Consider the following 20,055-nt stretch of genomic DNA (forward strand, 5'->3'; position numbering starts at 1 on the left):
ATTGTATGGTTTCTTATTAAATATCTGTATTAAATATCTCATAATGTCATTCATTTTATGAAATATATTATAAAATACCATGTACAAAGCTGATTAAAAGTGATTATTGAGGACCTAATTTATTTTCTTATAGGAAATATGTTTTAGTGACCACATTTAATGACACTTTTACAACCTATAAAGGTCCATCTCCATCACTGTGTCACGGCAATAATTTTACATTATTTAACATAACCTCTATAGCCACATTTCAATGGAAAACACTGCTAAAAAATAACGTTAAACCTATAGTAACAAAAGAACAAATTCTATGTACAAATTACTAGGGGTTTATGGTTAATATTGTCATGAAAATGGAAAGGAGTTGGAAGACTTCAATCATAGGCTGTTTGCATACTTTTCTGATGCTTTTATTATAATATTATATTATATAAATTTACATTTCAAAAGAAAATAGATGAGAATATTATTTAATTACCTTTTTAAGTATTGTATCAACACATTTTCTCAGTGGGTGGTTATACTTGATGCTCTCATTCACTTTACGAACTTCCTATGAAAACAGTAAGAGAAATAAAAATATTTCCATTTCTGTAGATTAGATGTTTCCAATCAGGATGCTCTAGGTACTATATATATTCTCACAACTTTAGTTCCAACCCAAATTACTCAGCATATAATAAAGTTCTATTCTCTGAATAAAAACTCTTAAGAACACAAATAAAAACACAAAATTATAGAACAGCTATACCTGTACCCTCACGCTTTTTATAACTTTCTAGATTTACTGCCTTACCATTTGTTTACTTGGTACACAAAGATGAATAAACATTATAAAAAGTCATGAAGGATCAGGCAAACTGCGATTCTAAAAGAACAGGACTACGTTTCTCCATCTTGCTCCTCGAGCTCAATTATCTCATTATCTAAAATACAGCAGAGAAACCAGAGGAAGCAGAACAGGCTAAAAATGTCACAAAGCACCTGCTCCTTTCCAATGAGCGAGTACTTTACAGCAGTCACAACTGATTCATTCCACATTTTTAAAATTAAGAGTTCACTATGTGCCAGCACTGTGCTAGATGTAAGGTCACCACAATCCATACTGGAGGGTGGAGTGGGAAGACATGATGTTATAAGTCTTTCACTAAGATTGCAGTGCGGTGATGAGATAATTAAATCAACAATTTAATGCATATGAAAGAAATAAAGGGGTTGAAGAAGGGAATCTTTAGACTCAGTAGTTCTAAAAGAATCACAATATTCTATAATATTAATGAAATTTTTGAGAAGTTGGAACTACTGTTCTAGGAAGAAGAAACAGCATGTTCAAAGGCTGGGAGGCAAGAGTGAACCAACCAGGATATTAAAAATAACATTCTGATTATAGGGTAGAGGATGGCCTTAAGAGATGTAAAACTGGGGGGCAGGGAAACCATAGGGCATATAGAAAAAGTTGTGAAAAAATATAACGCATATGGGAAAAAAATCACTATCCTTAATATATGGAGAGCTCTTAAAAATCAAAAGAAAAATGGGAAGATACAGAAGAAATGCAATTGGCCAATAAATATCTGAAAAGATGTTCAATCCCACTAAAAAAACTACAACTTTTAAAAATGAGGACAGTTTTCTTGTAAAATTATAAAAAATTGCTCTTATGTAATGAGGTAAGATTGCGGGGGAAAAGGCTTCCCCATACACAGTAAAATGTGATATAACCTATTTGGAAGATAATTTAGCAATATCCATCAAAATTTAAAATATGCAGACCCCATGAATAATCTGTACCAACAGACATTGCTCCTGTCAAAGAGCTTAGTTTAGTGAAGAAAACAGACATTATTCAAATAGAAATGGTGTGAAAACTGCTGTATAATCTAGTGTGAACTGATTATTTAAACTGAGATAAAAAGCTAAACTGAGGATAGGAGTCAGCCGACCAAAGGGAGGAGCAAGAATATTCCAGACAGAGGGACAGCATGTACCAAGGCCTCCAAGCAGAAGTGAACAAGGAGTTTTAGGAAAAGAAACTCCAGTGACTAACGGGAAAGGAGAGCAAGGGTCTGCGCTGTGCTTGATCAGGCTGTAGGGTAAAAGCAAAGTATTCCAGAAGGCCTTAATAACATTTCATTTTGAGGTCAATGAGTAAGGCCTAAAAATGGAATAAAAGGACTTGGGTTTTTAAAAGGTGCTTGAAGCATCACTACATTACACTCTTCCACTTCTAAGCTACCTTAAAGTTTTGTTGACTAGTTAGCATAACTTTGAATATAAACTATACAGTCTGATTATATATTATATATGAAAATCATATTTTTCCTCTAAATTCTTTAGCATATTAAACAAAAGCAAGTACTGAAACATTGATATTTGCTATATCTTATAAATTTAAGTTTCCTTCAAGGTTCATAATTTTTATAAAGTGTGGAAAGTATTTGAAATAATAGCTTATTTTCTTCATATCAAATAACATAATTTTGAACTCTGTCATTATTGTGCCCAATCAGTTCTTTACCAGACAAAATATATCAAGTCAGACTAAAAGGCAATTTTCAGTGGAATAAGTAGCTATTTGTCCCTCTCCAAATCCTCTACCTCGAAAAATGACAGCAGGTAGAGGTGACCTCTGGTCATCTAGCAAAAATTCTTTTTGAATGGTTTGACATGGCTTATAAGTTTTATTAATGCTTCAAAGAAAAGTAACAGACACACAGATGTATACATTCACTCCATAGAAAACATATCATAAAACACTAAACTGGTTTTTATAAAACTGCATTTGGAAGATTTTATGGATAGATGAAAAATATAATTAGTAATTACCAGAAAAAAAAAAAGGTGATTGTGATCTCTTAAAAGATGTATTCAAAACCAGTGTATTTTAAAAGTTTTCTCTCAAACTAAGTTATCAGTATTCTTGTTCATGCTTTATTCTGCCCACCTCCATCAGATTGATTATCCTAAACCACATACAGGATTATGTCTCTTCCCTGCATGGAAGGTGTCAATGATTCCTCACTGCTTTCAAAATACACTGTGGGGCTTCCCTGGTGGCGCAGTGGTTGAGAATCTGCCTGCTAATGCAGGGGACACGGGTTCGAGCCCTGGTCTGGGAAGATCCCACATGCCACGGAGCAGCTGGGCCCGTGAGCCACAACTACTGAGCCTGCGCGTCTGGAGCCTGTGCCCCGCAACCGGAGGGGCCGCGATAGTGAAAGGCCCGCGCACCGCGATGAAGAGCGGTCCCTGCACCGCGATGAAGAGTGGCCCCCACTTGCCGTAACTAGAGAAAGCCCTCGCACGAACCGAAGACCCAACACAGCCAAAAATAAAGAAATAAATAAATAAAGTAGCTATAAAATACACTGTGAACTTTTGAGTCCGACATTCAAGGCCCTGCTATCTGGCTATCTATCTTTCAAACCTTATAAACTTTATCTTTTAGCTTATGCATAATTAATTTGGTTTTAAAACCTCCTGATACCTGACCAGAATGCTGTCAGCTATGAAAATTCTACCCATTCTTCAAGGCCCAGGTCATATTTCACTTCCTCCATTTCACCTCTTCCTCTAAGCGAAACTTCTCTACACTAGAGCATGTATCATTTACAGCATGTATGCATTTATCATATGCTGTGAGGGACTGTACAATTTTCTATTCTAGACAGTTAGTATCCTAATGGCCAGTTCCACGTAGTGCTTAACATGGCAGGAAGACACTAGGTATTTAAAAAATGATGAAAAAAATTTCTCCACAAGTTTATAAATTTTCAGACATTCAGAAAAACAGGAAGGATCCCAAATTCCCTTTAAACATATGGACAAAGAAATTCATACCTGCTAAATCATGCATTTTTTGAGGGGGCACAAAAGGTCGAGAGTTCTCTTGCTATGTATGTGGACTTGCTGCTATTTTCAAAAGATCCATTAAGAAAAGAGTGGTTTCTTATCATATAAAAATAGATCAAATTAACATTTTGTACACCTTAAATTTACACAATGTTTTACATCAGGTATATTCAATAAAAAGAGTGGTTTCTTATTTACATGGAAAAATTTCTCTTATTTAAAATTTTTTAAATCCCTCACACCTTAAACCTACACTAAAATAGCAAAGAAGGTATCAATTCCAATCCTTAATTTTCTACATCCTATTTCTAAGTAGAGGGCTCCTATTTAACAACAACAACAACAAAATCTATCTTTATTCAGACACTGAAGATTCCTCCTAGCAGAATCCAGATCTAAAATAATAAACTGCATTTAATTTATACTTGGTCAAGGAATTTTGAATGAACTGCTGAAATCCATATTCTTTAAATCTGAAACAACTGAATTTAATACCAACTTTTGAGGGGAACATTATCAAATTTAAATGATCTCCTTTTAATTATTTTATTACAAATATAAATTTTCAAATATTTTTTTCAAAATTCAAATATAAAAAATACCAAATATAAATTAACTTCTTTTGAAAAATGTAATAACATCCATCACATGCCTAAGGAAATGTAATAGAGTATTATTTATAGGAGATTTATTCCTATATTTTGAATCAATGTCTTCTGCTACAGTTCTTAACATTTTATAAATAAATGCTGAGAAGTCAACATAAAAATTTTCAACCACAATTAAAGAATCAGTATTCATTCTTTTGTTCATTTATTCATTCACTTAAAAATGGCTGCTGAGTATCTAAGAATCTGGAGGACCAAAGAAGTTGTTACGGGTTGAACTGTGTTCCCCCCAAAATCATATATTGATGTCTCAAGCCCCAGTATCTCAGAATGTAATCTTATCTGGGAATAGGGTTGTTGCAGATATAATTGGTTAAATTATGATAAGGTCATACTGGAATGGGGTGGGCCCATAATCTGTCTGGTGTTCTTATAAAAAGAGGAAATTTGGACACAGGCACACAGGGAGAATATCATGCAAATATGAAGACAGAGATCTATAATACAAGCCAAGGAACACCAAAGACTGTCAGTTAACTACCAGAAGATAGAAGAGAGGTATGGTACAAATTTCCCTATAGCCCTCTAAAGGAACCAACCCTGCTGACACCTCGATCTTGGATTTTCAGCCCCCAGAGCTCTGAAACAACAGATTTCTGTTGTTTAAACCACCTAGCTCATGGTACATTGTTATGGCAGCCCCAGGAAACTAACACAGAAGACTCCGCTGAAGAATTCTCACTTGAGTTGAGACCTGAAAATGAAGTAGGAATTAGCTAAAGAGACTGGAGAAATGAGCATTCCAAAAGTTTGGGAATAGCATACTCAAAGACAGAATAGAGTGCCAAAGAATGTAACGGTTAAGAGCAGGGGTCGGCAAACCAGATCCAATCAGGCCCAACATCTGTTCTTGTTTGAACACATCCATTGCTCATTCATTGATATACTGTCTATGGCTGCTTTCATGCTACAGTGACGGAGTAGTTGCAACAGAGACCATATGGCACAGAAAGCCCAAAATATTTACTATATGGCCCTTTACAGAAAGTTTGCCGATCCCTGTTAAAGCATGAACTAGAGTCACACAGTGGCTCTATCACTCAGTAGCCATGTGAACATGGGAAACTCACCCTCTCTGTGTCTCATTTTCATTTATAAAACAAGGGTAAAAAAATCTCCCTTATAAGGTTGTTTTGAGAATTAAATGTATTAATATATATAAAGTGCTTAGAAAGTCATAGGCAAATATGTGACTCTATATACTTGTTTGCCTACATACTTGTTTGCTATTATCATCACCATTTTTAAGTTAGAGGAACCAAAGTTGACCAGCATGGGGAAGACAGAGAGATAAGAGAGAGCTAGATGTGGGCCAAATCATGTTTTGGTAGGCCACATTACAGCATTTTGGTTTACTCTAAAGTGAACAAAAGCCTTCAACATAAGGTTTTAAGCTGAAGAATAACATTATTGGAATAGCATATTTGCCCAGAAGAGCAAAATTTGAGGTGACTACAATCTTTTTTAAAATCAACAACGAAATTATTAAACAGCAAAATTTTATAATTTGTTGTATTGTGTGTGTGTATATTATTGAAATTTATACTTTCAACAACTTTGTGAAGTTGGTTCAAGTCATATGAATTTTACAAGTGAGTAAAATGAAGTGCCTTATTAAGAATACAGACAGGAAACAAAACTTAGGGACACAAATTCCCATGTATATTGGTCTCTAAAGAGGTTTCCATACTTGGTGGGATTACTTTGGGTCAAACTTTCAGGAAGATGCATCCTTTAATTTCTATTTTCACTTCTACTATGTCACAGTAACCATATAACTTACCATCTAATCTGGGAAGCTTTTGAGTCTTAACTTTTAACTATTAAAAGTTAACCCAGGGGACTTACCTGGTGGTCCAGTGCTAAAGAATCCGCCTTGCAATGCAGGGGACATGAGTTTGATCCCTGGTCAGGGAACTAAGATCCCACCTGCCGCGGGGCAACTAAGCCCGCGCACCACAACTACTGAGCTCGTGTGGCTCAACTACAGCCCCTGTGCCACAAACTACAGAGTCCACGCGCCACAACTACAGAGCCCACGCGCCCTGGAGCCTGCACACCACAACGAGAGAGAGCAAACCTGCACGTCACAACTAGAGAAGCCCGTGCACCACAACAAAGAGTCCGCGCAGCGCAACGAAAGATCCTGCATGCCTCAACGAAGATCCCGTGTGTCGCAACTAAGACCTGGCGCGGCCAAAACAATAAAATAAAAATAAAAGTTACCCCAAGACAACAAGCATTAACCCTGCACTGCTGAATATATTCTCCCTGCATCTTTTTCGGTTCGAAGATGGAGATGATATATCATGAAGCTGAACTGCCAATAAGAAGTCATTCGAATGAGACATCCTTAAAAACTGTACATCACCAAATTTTTATTTTAAAGCCCATCAGTGTGCCAACAACAACAACAAAACCAACAGTATGTCCAAAAGGAGATACACACAACTTGATGACTGTTGACTCTACGGTTTAAACTTGCTTACCTCCATGACATCTTCTAAAGTCTCTTCCGCATCTGCTTTCTCCGTCATCAATTTGGCTGCCTTAAAATAAGTTTTCATAAGTAGATAACCTCTTTTTGCTCCATTCCAGTATGACCGAGGGATTTCTACCAAGCCATACCCCAACAACAACACCAGAAGAAAAAGACCCCATGTATTTGCAGCAGCTATCCCAATTGTCTGAAGCTGGTTCCTAAGGAAGAAAACATAAGCAGATAGCTGTGACAGGTAAATTTTTGCAACAAAAATGTCAAATGGAACTAAATAGTGTTAAATGGTTTTTTGGAAAACAACTGCCCTACAAGATGGCTCCAATTTTATATGAAAAAATTCGACCTTCAAATCCTCAGCTACTCTTTTAGTAACAGCAGATAACGTGTTTTAATGAAAAGTTAGAGTGTGACTGCAGAAATAGACTTTAACACAGGAAACACGGCTTCTATTATAGTTAAAATTAGAATCTAGGAAAATTCATGGCAAAAATTATCCTGAAGAAAATATATTTTTCATTAGGTGCTTTCATATTTAATATTAACCAAGAGAAGCTTGAAAAAAATTTTAAGCCTGAAAAAATTTTAACTTGTTTTAAGGCAGATGCACGCAAACCTCAAGAATGCAACAGTAAGGATTATCATTGCTACTCCATTCCTAAACTTCTCAGCTCTGACTCTTCACGTATATTATAATAGACCACAAGTATAATACAGATTTCAATTTTATTGCAATGATAAATCCAAAGTTAAAGAGAAATATGCCCTCAAATTATAGTCAGAACAAAAGAAAAGTATTCACAAGTCCCAATGAGAAAGAAATCTAGGTATTTAGTCATACACAAAATTGGAAAGTCTATCAAAAAATCATGGGAGTTAATACTTTTAACATATAGCTCTTAGACAAAGCATCAGTCCCTTGTCTAACATATATAGTCAAAGATGTTATTCCATATTTTCCTTCTTAGTAGTATATATTATTATGATATTCTTTTGGGGGACTCTATAAAACATATAAAGCTAGGTTTCTCAAGGAAGTGTTTGTTTACCTGCATATGAGATAAAAATTAATTTTAAAAGATGCAAATATACACAGAAACAATGTTGAGAACATGGTTTTTCTTACCATTCTAAGTGCAAGTGTGGGTTTACAGCTACATAAATTAAAAACGCTCCAAAAATCAGCAAGTAGGTGCCATAATAGATTGCATTCTCAATCAGTGCAGTTTTGATCTTTCCAGTAATAGAAAACCCTCCCGATCTTGCATATGACTGCATAAAAGGTAACAGAATCCTGGATGATTAGAAAAAATATGATTAAAAAACACTTGACATGTCTGTATAATCTCAAAATACTGAAAATATGTGAACCTCAATTTTAATGTGTGGTTCTTTTCATGAATAAATATGATTTTGAGTAATAATTAATACTGAACCAAACTATAATAGATAGCTGAATATTTTTCTAATATTAAATTTTGGGGAGAGCAAAGCACATTCCTGGGAGCAAAAGGAGGCCACAATGACCAACAGAGAGTACAACAGTGCGGGTGACTTACAATGAATCTAAAAAAAGGCCTTTAATGCTTTTACAAATAATTTAGATTGCATCCAAAGAATAATGAGGAATCATTTTCTTTAACAGAAAGGAGACATGATCAAATTTTAGTTTTCTAAGCACTGATAAAGCTTCAACATGCAGAATGTACTTAAATGGAACCAAACTGGAACTATTTAGCGAGGGTAAGGGGTGGTGCTGTGGTAAGAAGCAGGAGAGAAGGGTGGCTGTCAGGACACTGATGTTGAAGTAGCTAGGACACATCCCAAAGAAGATGCACAGGAAGTAGCTTTTAGAGTCATCACCATATCTATGGTACTGAAACAACATCAGTAGATGAGATCTGGAAGGGTGAGTATATAGAATGAATGAGGGGCTTCCCTGGTGGTGCAGTGGTTAAGAATCTGCCTGCCAATGCAGGGGACACAGGTTCAAGCCCTGGTCTGGAAAGATCCCACATGCACGGAGCAACTAAGCCCATGCACCAAAACTACTGAGCCTGCACTCTAGAGCCCACGAGCCACAACTACTGAAGCCCTCGCGCCTAGAGCCCGTGCTCTGCAATGAGAAGCCACCACAATGAGAAGCCTGCGCACTGCAATGAAGAGTAGCCCCCACTCGCTGCAACTAGAGAAAGCCCGCATGCAGCAATGAAGACCCAACGCAGCCAAAGATAAAATAAATTAAAAATAAACAAATTAAAAAAAACAAAAACTGATTTAGAATGAATGAGAAGGAAAGATCTGAGACGGAACCTTGAGAAATATCAACTTTTAAAGGAAAGGCCGACAAACAGAAGGAGAGACCAGCAAAGGAAACTGATAGAGCAGTCGAGAGTTACAGAAGAAAACTAAGGAGTATATTATATGGAGCAGAAACCAGGAGAAGAAAGTAGTTGAAAGTGGAGAGAGAAAACAATAGAATCAGATGCTGCCAAGAGGTCAAGTAAATTAAGAGCCTGTATGTGTGAGTGGAGAAGGGAGGGTAGAAAATACGGTTCAATGGGTTGAGGAAAGGGTAAGCAGTGAGCAAATGGAGACACTGAGGCAGACAATTCAAGAAGTTTGGCTGGGTAGGATAAACTATGGTATATTCACAAAATGGAATCTTTTACAGAAATGAAAAAGAAAAGAATACTGAAACATACAACATAGAAGAATCTTCCAAATATGTGAGCAAAAAGAGAGAGGCAAAAAAGTACATACTGTATAACTCCATATTTATAAAGTTGAAAAGCAGGCAAAACTAATCTATGGTGATCAAAGTCAGAATGATGGTTACCTTTGGGGAGCATAACGACTGGGAGAGAAGTATGAGGGAAGCTTCTGGGGATATTGTTCATGTTCTATATCATGATCTGAGTGCTGATTACATGGGTGTATTCACTTTGAAAAAAGTCAAACTAAACAAAATCTGTGCAATTTACTGTACTAATTCATACCCAAAAAAGTGTCTCTTAAAAAATTCAGCTGTGATGAGTAGCTCATTGAGGGGGAAGATAGAAAGCTGGAAAGGGTTCTGATTTGAAACAGTTTTGTTTTGTTTTTAAGGATGAGAGAATTGTACATGCTTGGTTGAAATTGGAAGCTAGAAGTATAAGTAACGAGAGCTGAAGGGGATGGGTCCATATTTCAGGAGGAGGGACTCTTCCATTCTTGGAGGGAAGGAAAGAAAGGATGGGTAGGTAGGTAGGTTTGTTGGTGAGAAGCTGAAAAGAGCTACCATCTGATGACTTCTTTTTTCACTGGGAGGCAGGAAGTCAAGTCATCTGCAAGGAGAGAAGGCGATTGTTTCTAGGATGTAAGAGAGAGAGAGTCACAAAGGGAAGAGCTGAGGTTTGTAGTGATTGGAAAGATTTGTTGTGGAGAATGAAGAGCAAGCAGACAAGAGAAACAAAAGATGAAAAGTCTGGCAGTGTTGAGGGCCTAGTCAAGTTCAGTGAACATGCTACAGGGGCACTATACTCTGCTATGTGATTTTTCTCTTGCAACGTTCACCACCTCCAGTTTTAGAGCTTAGTTACCCGCATAATATCTAAAATGCTCAGTAGGCAGTGGAAAAAGTATGAGTCTGGAGCACAGCAGAAAGACAAAGCTATATCAGGTAGAAAGAAGGATTTGGAATGCATCACAGGTTAATGAAACCATGGCTATAATTAAAGTTATTCAGGGAGAGTCAGATAACAAGATGACCAAAGATGGGACCCTAGGGAACACCAACATTTAGGAAATGCGCCACAGAAATGGAGCCCATAAAGGAAATTCAGAAGGTTGGGAGAAGCACATAGAAAGAAAACCAGGGGATAATGATGACCTTAGCAAGAGACCAGTTTCATATAACAATGGGACTTGAAGAAAACTGAATTGAAGAACGTCCAGAGAGAAGGCAATAACTTAAAGGGAATGGTGACGTGGAGAATTTTTTGTTTCTGTTCTCTATTTCTTGTTTGTTTTTTTCTTTTCATTCCTTTTAAGATGTGAGAGACCCAAATGAGCAGAAAGAGACAGGTTACAGATTTAAGGGAAAAAATAATGACACTTGAATAAACTCTAAAATATGAAAGTTCACTGGAAAAATAATCACTTTTAAAAATTTAGCCAAAATATCAAAAATTTTATCCTTCACTACCACTTACCATGTTAAAAATTGTGATGTCCAATATACTACCCTCCAGAAAATTGGCATGATTCCATCAGGAATATAACTCCATGGCTTGAAACATGGATGTGGGCTATTCAATAACAATTTAAAGCCAATTAATCATAAATGATTACTTACATGAATTGCACAATTAATTTGTACGTGGCAAAGTTTACTTACATTCAGATTTTAAATTATTGATTCTAATTTGTAAAATTTCATAGGAAACTTAAAATTCAAAGCTCACTGTCGGAAAAACATACAAAAAGGGAATAAAACTGTTTTAAAGAGGAATGCGTTTAAATTTTCAACTTTCAGTGTTTTTTTTAGTCATAGAGTAAAAAGAGGATAGAATGTTCTAATAGACTAATAAAGTGACAGTCTTTAAAAGCAAATGCATCATGAAATCAAATCTCTGATTTAGTTACCTTTAGGGTTGATGATTACCTTTAAAATACACATTCACCCCATTTGTGGGGCTGGTTATGGCAGGAAGGAGAGAAAGACGTTAGGTGATTAATTCCTAGAAACTGGAACCCTAACTCATCAGTCATATAGCATATCTCTTATGGAGATAGATGCCAGCATCTATACATAATTCTGTTTGAAGTTTCTGAATATATGTGTATCTGCCCATAGATTCTTCCAGTAATAGTCAGCCTGCCTAGACTGTAAGGTTATCCTTTAGCCCAAGGGCTTCCAACAATCCACAATGGTTCTTCAAAAGGGAATAACAACTACATTTAAAATTTACCCTTATCCAGCTTTGATTAAAAAATAATAAAAGCTGCATAAAGAAGCATGTGAATACTACTTGAAGCATTGGTAAAAGCTATAACCAATATTTATTGGTTTTTTACTTGGAAGTTTGATATGAATTCAATATAACCTTTTGATAATTTGAACTTTATTCTCAGTCTAAAACTATAATGATATCAAAGGATGTGCAACATGAAAGGAATATCCTACATACAGAATAACCTCCTCGTCCTTTATTACAACCTTGTAAATTAAGGCAAATGAGAAAATGCATGCCCCATTTTTTTTGATAGGGGAGAGGCTGAGAGGAAAAATAGCTTTTGGAAGTCACTTTCTTAGTAAGGGACTAAAAAAAAATCAGGTCTTCTCCAAGCTTCTCATTAGCATCTACTGAAAGGCCTTGTTTACCAATAAATATCTAAAATTTATTTAAGATTTAAACTTAAATAAGATACAAGGTAATTAAAAGTCTATTAGCAAAGGATGAAGAAGGGAGGTGAACAGAGAATGAGGATAAACTTTTATAAATATAAAATCCAGATGGTAAAACCTGACAATTTTTAAACAAATTGCCCCCTACAATATTTAAAAAAAAAAAAAAAAAAAGAAGAAGAAAGTACCTTGGAACCGGGGTAGCAGCTGCATACAATCCTGTAATGTTGCTACTCTCAGTAGGGCTCGAGTTTGCAGCAGCATGTTTGCACCGGTTGTATATTGTCTAAAGCAATGAAGGTATGGTTTAAAAATGAAAACCAAAAAGTTACCAAGTACTTAAGGGATATTGAAGTGTATCAACCTATCTACCCAAAAGTACCTTCCTGGCTATGCTTTTTAGTGATCAAATTCATAGAGTAACACTTAAGTTTAAAATATAAGTTAACTTTTACATGACTTGGTTGTCTTAAAAACATATCTCAAACATGCTTTATGACTACAACTGCCTTTTAAATTGTGAAAATCAGTTTCACCTCTTACCGTACTAACATCCAGAGGCAGTATGAAGACAATTAGAAAGCAGAGATACCAAGCTAGCAGTGTTCCAACAATTACAAGTCTATGTTGTTTCTTAAAGTCTCCATATCGATGAAGTAGGAATAATGCCAGAAAAAAGACAAAAACAATCTCGAGTCCCAAAGCTGCACCACTCATTATTCAATGTTTGCTCTGATTAACCAAAGTAATTCACATACAGGCCTGGATCATATCTGTAAACTGGGGGGAAAAAAAAAAAAAAAGTGTTAACATAGGAAATGACCACTTGGAAATCTCCTAATTATTTTTTTATTAATGTACTAATAGAGTCTTTAGAAAACTGTCAGGCTTTACATTGGACCATGAGTAAGATGAAAAGGATAATTCCTACCCTCAAGTACTTATGTCTTATTTTTTAAATCATATGTTGAAAATTTCACATAAATTGCATCTTCAGGAAAAAAAAACTATTTTAGCAAAAACCACACTAGTTCCAAAAATATTACAAAGTAAGAATACTAGATATGAACAGTTTCAATACAGCATCACTTGAAGTTTGTTCCTTAATATTATAAGTCCTAACAGAATATTTTCTATTAAATACACTAGTGACTGGATTCTAGGAAATTAGATATTTTGTAAAATAAAGTTTTCTAAGTATCCATAGTCATTACTTAAGATTTTCTAAAAGAGAGGGAGGGAGAGCCAGAAAGAGACAGACCATTTGAAAGTAACGTTTCCTTTGTTTGAAATAGTATTTTTCTTTCTTTCGTCCTAATCTTGTCTAACTTTTGGGACCTGAAATTCTTATTCATTTACTGCTCCACAAAATATACTCAATATACTCATCACTTTCCATCTATCTATACAAATCTTATTTTCTTTAAAGTTACTTCACCTATTTTATAGGCAGAAAGATTTATCAATGATTACTGAATAAAGTCATACATTCAAAAATATTTTTAATTATAAATGTTGATGATACAGATAGCAGAAAATGGTTTATTTGATGTCTCTCTACTCTTACAAAATAATTTACCTTCACTAATTGAAGAAAATATATGTGCTTTCCACCTCTATAAAATCAATGTCAGGCATTTTTCTTTGTCTATGGATTAACTACAATATCCCAAGGAATGAACCAACATCTTAACATAGAGAATCAAGATTATGATGCAACCCACCAAAATAAAATAAGGTAGAATCAATAAAATATGTCAAATTAACAAACATCTCCAACCAAAACTAGTTATTAAAAGAATAAAGAAATTTGGGTACTTTAATAGGCTAAATTTAAATTTACATAAGAAATACTTCTATATGGAATAACACAAATACAAGTCACATTTAATAAACTATTTACTTCATTATTCCTTTATATTATTGAAGTAGTTTCTTTCCATTCCTCTGTGGATTTCAACCAACATTTTCATTCTTAAATATCTAAAATTGAACCCCATTTGTCACTCTCCATCACCATATCCTGCTATATTTCTCTTCAAAGCACTTATCCACCTGATATAATGTATATTCTTTACTGTCTCCCTGAAAACACCCCCTAACACACACACACACACACACACACACACACACACACACACACACACACACACACACACACAGACTCCATGAGAGCAGAGACTTGACTATTTTATTCAGTACTGTACCCCATGTCTCTAATACAGTGTCTGGCATACAGTCCCTATTCAAAAAATATCTCTTGAATGAATAGGCCAATGAATAAAAAACATTACTGTATGCTTTAGTATATACACTATTTTTTTATTACTGCTGACTTCAAAGGCAATGTAAAACTCTTGTTATTGTCCCCAAAACTGATTTTACAAATACTTATTACAAGTCAAAAGGCTTATAACTCTGCTCATTACTACTACTCAAAATTTCAAATTTCATTTTCAAAGAAACAACTTGTACCATTACAATAACATTAAGTCAAATCTTATTTTTAAGTCAAGAATAGATTAAGTGGTTAGGTGACAGCTAGATATAGAATGTGCTGATGAAAACTGTTACCATCTTTAAGATACAGCTTTTTTAAGAAAAAATCACTCAATGTGAATTTAATATAATTATCATATGAAAATCCCTTTATGGTTGGACCTAGATATTTATTTTGCCTGAAATTGTCCAGTGCAAGGAATATGACAACCATAGAAAAAAGAATGACTATCAGAGATTAGCAAGGAAATGCTAAGGCATGGCAGAACCATTGATGGACTATTATTGAAGTATAAGAAATGATATTTGTTCAGATTATTCAATAACATTAGAAAACTACCATAACATTAACTGAAAAACTAGATTCACAGATTTTTACATAACATGCATAAAAATAAGAATGAATGAACAACAATGAAATATGTGGAAACATCGATAATAGTTATGTAATAAGATTATGGGTATAAGCAAACAACACAATCAGTTATAAACTTGCTGCTAGTTACTAATTTTTTTACAACAGCTGTCAGTTTTTCAGTCTGATTCATAGTCAGTACTTTTAAATGTTATAGTGAATAAACAGAATTATGGACCCTTTATTCTAGTATAAATAAATGATTTGGTTACATCTCTTCCCATACTCAGTGTATTCGTCTCCTATTGCTGTTGTAAAGAATTACTGTAAACTTAGTGGCTTAAAACAACACCCACGTGTCATAGTTTCTGAAGGTTAGATATTTCATAGTTTCTGTGGGTCAGATGTCTAGGCACAGTGTGGCTCAACTGAGTTCTCAATATTGAAATCAAGGTGTCAGCAGGGGCCCCTTTCTGGAGACTCTGGGGAAGAATCCATTTCTAAGTTCCTTCAGGCTGTTGGTAAAATTCAGTTTGTTATGGTTATAGGACTGAGATCCTCATTTCCTTGCTGGCTGTCAGCTAGCATTTGCCCTTAGTTCTAGAGGCTTCTTTCTAGTCTTTGCATGCAGCCCTATATACCTCAGAGCCAGTAATGGCTTGTCAAATCCTCCACATGCTTGAAATTGCTAACTTTCTCTTCTGCCCTTTGCTTGAAGAGAACTCTGCTTTTAAGGGTTCATCTGATCTTATTGGGGCCACCTGGATAATCTAGTCATATTTACTGGTTCCACAGGGGTTAAAGCATAGATATCCTTGGGGGTCTATTATTCTGTTCATCACACCATTTATTTCTGTTCAAACTGAACACTTGTTGCCTTGTTATGACACAAGGTTATGCCTAGGGGGTCCCATGAAACTAGAAATGAAAGTTGGGATTTCCCTAACCTGAGATAAGAAAATAATAGTTTTAAAGTACATATCTTTGACCTTGTACCTAATTTCAAATAAGGAATTTTTTTTTACGGTCCAGAATGATAGTAGTTTCCAAGGTTCTTTACGAATTCCTATAGCCTGTTTTAGTTGTTTCAGCTGAATAATTTTCTGTTCAAAGCTAGGGGTGCTGTATTCTCCATCTGATTTAGTTATTTGTATATTAAATTCATAAAATAATTATCAATTAAAATCTAATAAAAATAAAGATTGGGCAACTCAAGTTTGGTGTATTAAAAAAAACCCTCATTGCCAGGGTGGACAGCAATTTAGCACTATGTATCAAAGAACTTAAAAAAGGTATATATCCTTGTGGCCCTAGCAACACTTCTTCAAATAACTTAGAGAAAAACCAAAATGGGAACAAAGATTTATCTACAATATTATTTTTCACAGCAGCATTATTTAAACATAAAAACATAGAAACAACTTAAATGTTTGTACTAAATAGTTCAGCAAGTCTTAAAAATGTCCACCAGTCTCATTGTTGTCCATTACCTTTTTGACAAAAGCAGCCAAGGGTTTCATAAATCACTAATCCTGCTAACCTGGCCATGACCTATGGGAGCAGGGATCTGTGTCTGAGTCAAGGACCACCTAACAGAAAGACTCCATTACAGACAATGATTAAAGGGGCCCACCAGATTCCTCCAGCCCAGAAGAAAGGTGAGATCCAGAGGGACACTTTAGAGATGTAAAAAGGGGCATGGGTGGGATCTTAGGGAGTATACATAAGAAACACACATATATGCATGGACAAATATACATCAAAATGCTAACAGTGGTGCCACAACGTAGTAAAGAGATGACTTCTATTTTCTTTCTTGCTCTTTCTTTGTATGTGTGTGCTTTTAATTTCAAATGATAAGTGGGTTTTTTTGTCATTTTAATACTATTTAAAAATCAGTGTAGTGATATGAAAGTAAAACACATAGCAACTAGACAATGAAAAATTTTGCTGTAGTGTTACCAAGTGCCTAGAATTACAACTATTTTAAAACACAAATGTTTTATTATATTACGGTAAACCTGGGTTCCAAATCCCAACTCTATTTAATAATTGTGTAATTGTATGCAATTTAAGCTGTTGAATGAGGATATATGATCACCTCACATAGGTTGCTATGAAGATCAAGTGAGTTATAAAAGTAAAACACCAACAGGAGTTCCAGAGTAGGTCTTCAATAAATGCTAGTTGCTAATCTCCACCTCCTTCATACTGTGTGCTTCCAGAAGATAACCAGTCGCCTCAATGGTCTCAAAGCATAGCTTTACCCTAAATGGTCTTCCCCCCCAACCCCAAAAAAACCATGAATGGATGGATACCAAATGCTTTTTGTTTCTCATTCTCTGTGGTTAGCACAGCTTGGACCCACACTCATTCCTATAAAACAAAAAATGATGTTCATGTTCACAGAAATTGCTCCCCTTGCCTCACGTGACAAAGTGGGATTACCTCTCTAGGTCTGTAAGATAGCCCAAACACCCCTTCATCTGTCCTTTGGGTTCTGTCCATTGTGAAGAGATAGAACACATCTCAAAGCCATGTCAAGAAGGTACACTTGACACACAAATGTCATATAGAAAGACAATGCCATTCTTCTAGGCAAATGATCAAAATGGATGTGAATCAAAATGGATCATTTGCTGAACTGTAACGATGTGCAGCTATGCAAAAATATACTTGGGGGCAAAAGGGCAAATATTCCTTTGACCACAACAATGGTCCTTCTAATGATATTCTTTATCAAAATAATGTGTTTAGGCTAAAAGGCAAAAATAAAACAAGAAAATGCTAAAATTTGGAGGCAAATCCAAATTTAGTTGCATGTGATTAGAAATGAAAAAGAGGCATAAAGCTATCATAGGTGGGCATTAACACCACAGCAGCAAAAGTAGATTTTACTTAAAATCAAAATGCCAATTCATTCACTCATATTTTAGTACCTAATAAGCAGGCACAGTCTACCTTTCAAAATATCAGTTCTGAAAGTTTTAAACATTTAAAATCCAATTCAGTCTTTTACCAATCATCAAGATATTATACAATACTACCTTCAAATGCGTTTCATAATTAGTTTGCTAATGTCACTGACTTGGAGTACTATTTCCTGAGTATTTTATGGTTGATAATAGTTTTTCAGGCTAAACACACTTTAAGCAGAAAATTTAGAGGTTAAGATCATTTTGGAATCTGAAACATCCCAAATATTTTCAAAAAAAAAAAGGGGTGGGGGGAGAAAAGAAAAAGACAGGAAGGAAAGATTGGTATCAATTGAACAAGAGAACAGGACAAAAATTTTGTCAAAACCTAAGATTCTGAACTGAATTAAAAATTTCCATCTAGAACCTAATGATTCATCAGACAGACTGTGTTAACTTAAATATGTATCTTTACTCAGACATGTGAATAAAAACTAGGAGACAACTCGAGATCCAAATAATGAAAAATCAAAAGAATCAGAACTAGATGTAAATAATGAAAGTCAACAATTCTTTACCACCAATCAAAATTTAAACCTTCCAAAGATAATCATTAATCCCATGTTTAACGATTTCAGGTATAGGGAGAATTCAGCTTAGGATACAGATAGAATACCACAAAAGAATGTAACTCCCACTCTAAAAATGCAAAAAAGGCATAATATCTTTTGAAGCCATCTTAAAAAATGAGCTGAGTTGGCAAACCAACCAGGTGAAGTGAATTCCAAAGAGCAACAGCCCTTTTGAAGAAAGATGGACATATACAAACTGTTCCACATTTGGCAGGGCATGAGAGAGGTAGCAACCAGTAAGTAGGCAAGAAGAAAACAACTGGAATTGTAACGGATCCTTAAAGATTTTAGGTAAAGAGACTGTAAGACTTACTTTGGTAATTAGAAAATAATCTTTAGAATCCTTCCTAGTAACAAAATAATTTTTTTAAAAAGCAAGTAGTTAATATTTTGTGTGAGTTTACTAGATTCCAAGCACTGTGCTAGCGCTTAACATGCTGTATTGAATTAGACTTCACAGCCCAGTAAGAAAGGTTAATATCCTTGTTTAGTAGAGGAGAAAACGGCACAGAGAGGGTAAGAACTGGGATTCAGAGGCATCCTGACTACAGAGCCAGGCTCACAATTAGGATACCAGAGTCTCTGCTCCAGTCCAGACATACTTTCTCAATGCAATTTAGACTGTTTAAATCATTTCTTTTGCTCAGTTTTCATTTGCTCATCTCATTTCAATGAACAAAGTAGAAACGTTCTCCTATTATTTCTTTATATATATAAAGATAGAGTGCTAATAAAGTCATGTTTAATATAGAATTTAACTAAGCCTTTTTAACTTTGCAGGTTTAAGGTTGCCATAACTTAAGGATAATATATGACTCTAATCTACATGGGGAAAGTAAAAAAGAAAACAGAGCATATCAGAATTGGGAAAGAGCCCTTCTGTTCTTGCCCCAATCTGCCCATTATAGAGAGTATTAAACTGCAGAGAACTACTTTAAAAGGTAGATCTTTTAGATCTACTTTAAAATTAATTGAGGGACTTCCCTGGTGGTGCAGTGGTTGAGAATCTGCCTGCCAGTGCAGGGGACATGGGTTCGATACCTAGTCCGGGAAGATCCCACATGCCGCGGAGCAACTAAGCCCGTGTGCCACAACTACTGAGCCCACGCGTCACAACTACTGAAGCCTGTGCACCTAGAGCTTGTGCTCCGCAACAAGAGAAGCCACCGCAAGGAGAAGCCCGTGCACTGCAACGAAGAGTAGCCCCCGCTCGCCGCAACTAGAGAAAGCCTGCGTGCAGCAACAAAG

At 35.4% G+C, this 20,055-nt stretch overlaps 1 protein-coding gene across 9 annotated transcripts in view; it reads right to left on the reverse strand.

Moving 5' to 3' along the window:
• LMBRD2 (LMBR1 domain containing 2) overlaps positions 1 to 20,055 on the reverse strand; it is a 51,566-nt gene that overhangs the window by 28,751 nt on the left and 2,760 nt on the right. For all 9 annotated transcript variants that reach the window (XM_057540848.1, XM_057540847.1, XM_057540845.1 and 6 more), the window contains 6 exons: positions 12,950 to 13,186; positions 12,595 to 12,692; positions 11,211 to 11,306; positions 8,144 to 8,311; positions 7,010 to 7,220; positions 479 to 553 (listed from right to left, as the gene is read on the reverse strand). In XM_057540848.1, coding sequence (XP_057396831.1) covers positions 479 to 553; positions 7,010 to 7,220; positions 8,144 to 8,311; positions 11,211 to 11,306; positions 12,595 to 12,692; positions 12,950 to 13,123 — 822 coding nt within the window. In that variant the 5' untranslated portion in view covers positions 13,124 to 13,186. The remainder of the gene's footprint in view (positions 1 to 478; positions 554 to 7,009; positions 7,221 to 8,143; positions 8,312 to 11,210; positions 11,307 to 12,594; positions 12,693 to 12,949; positions 13,187 to 20,055) is intronic.

The sequence above is a fragment of the Balaenoptera acutorostrata genome, chromosome 2, assembly GCF_949987535.1.
Source record: "Balaenoptera acutorostrata chromosome 2, mBalAcu1.1, whole genome shotgun sequence".
NCBI classification, from domain to species: domain Eukaryota; kingdom Metazoa; phylum Chordata; class Mammalia; order Artiodactyla; family Balaenopteridae; genus Balaenoptera; species Balaenoptera acutorostrata.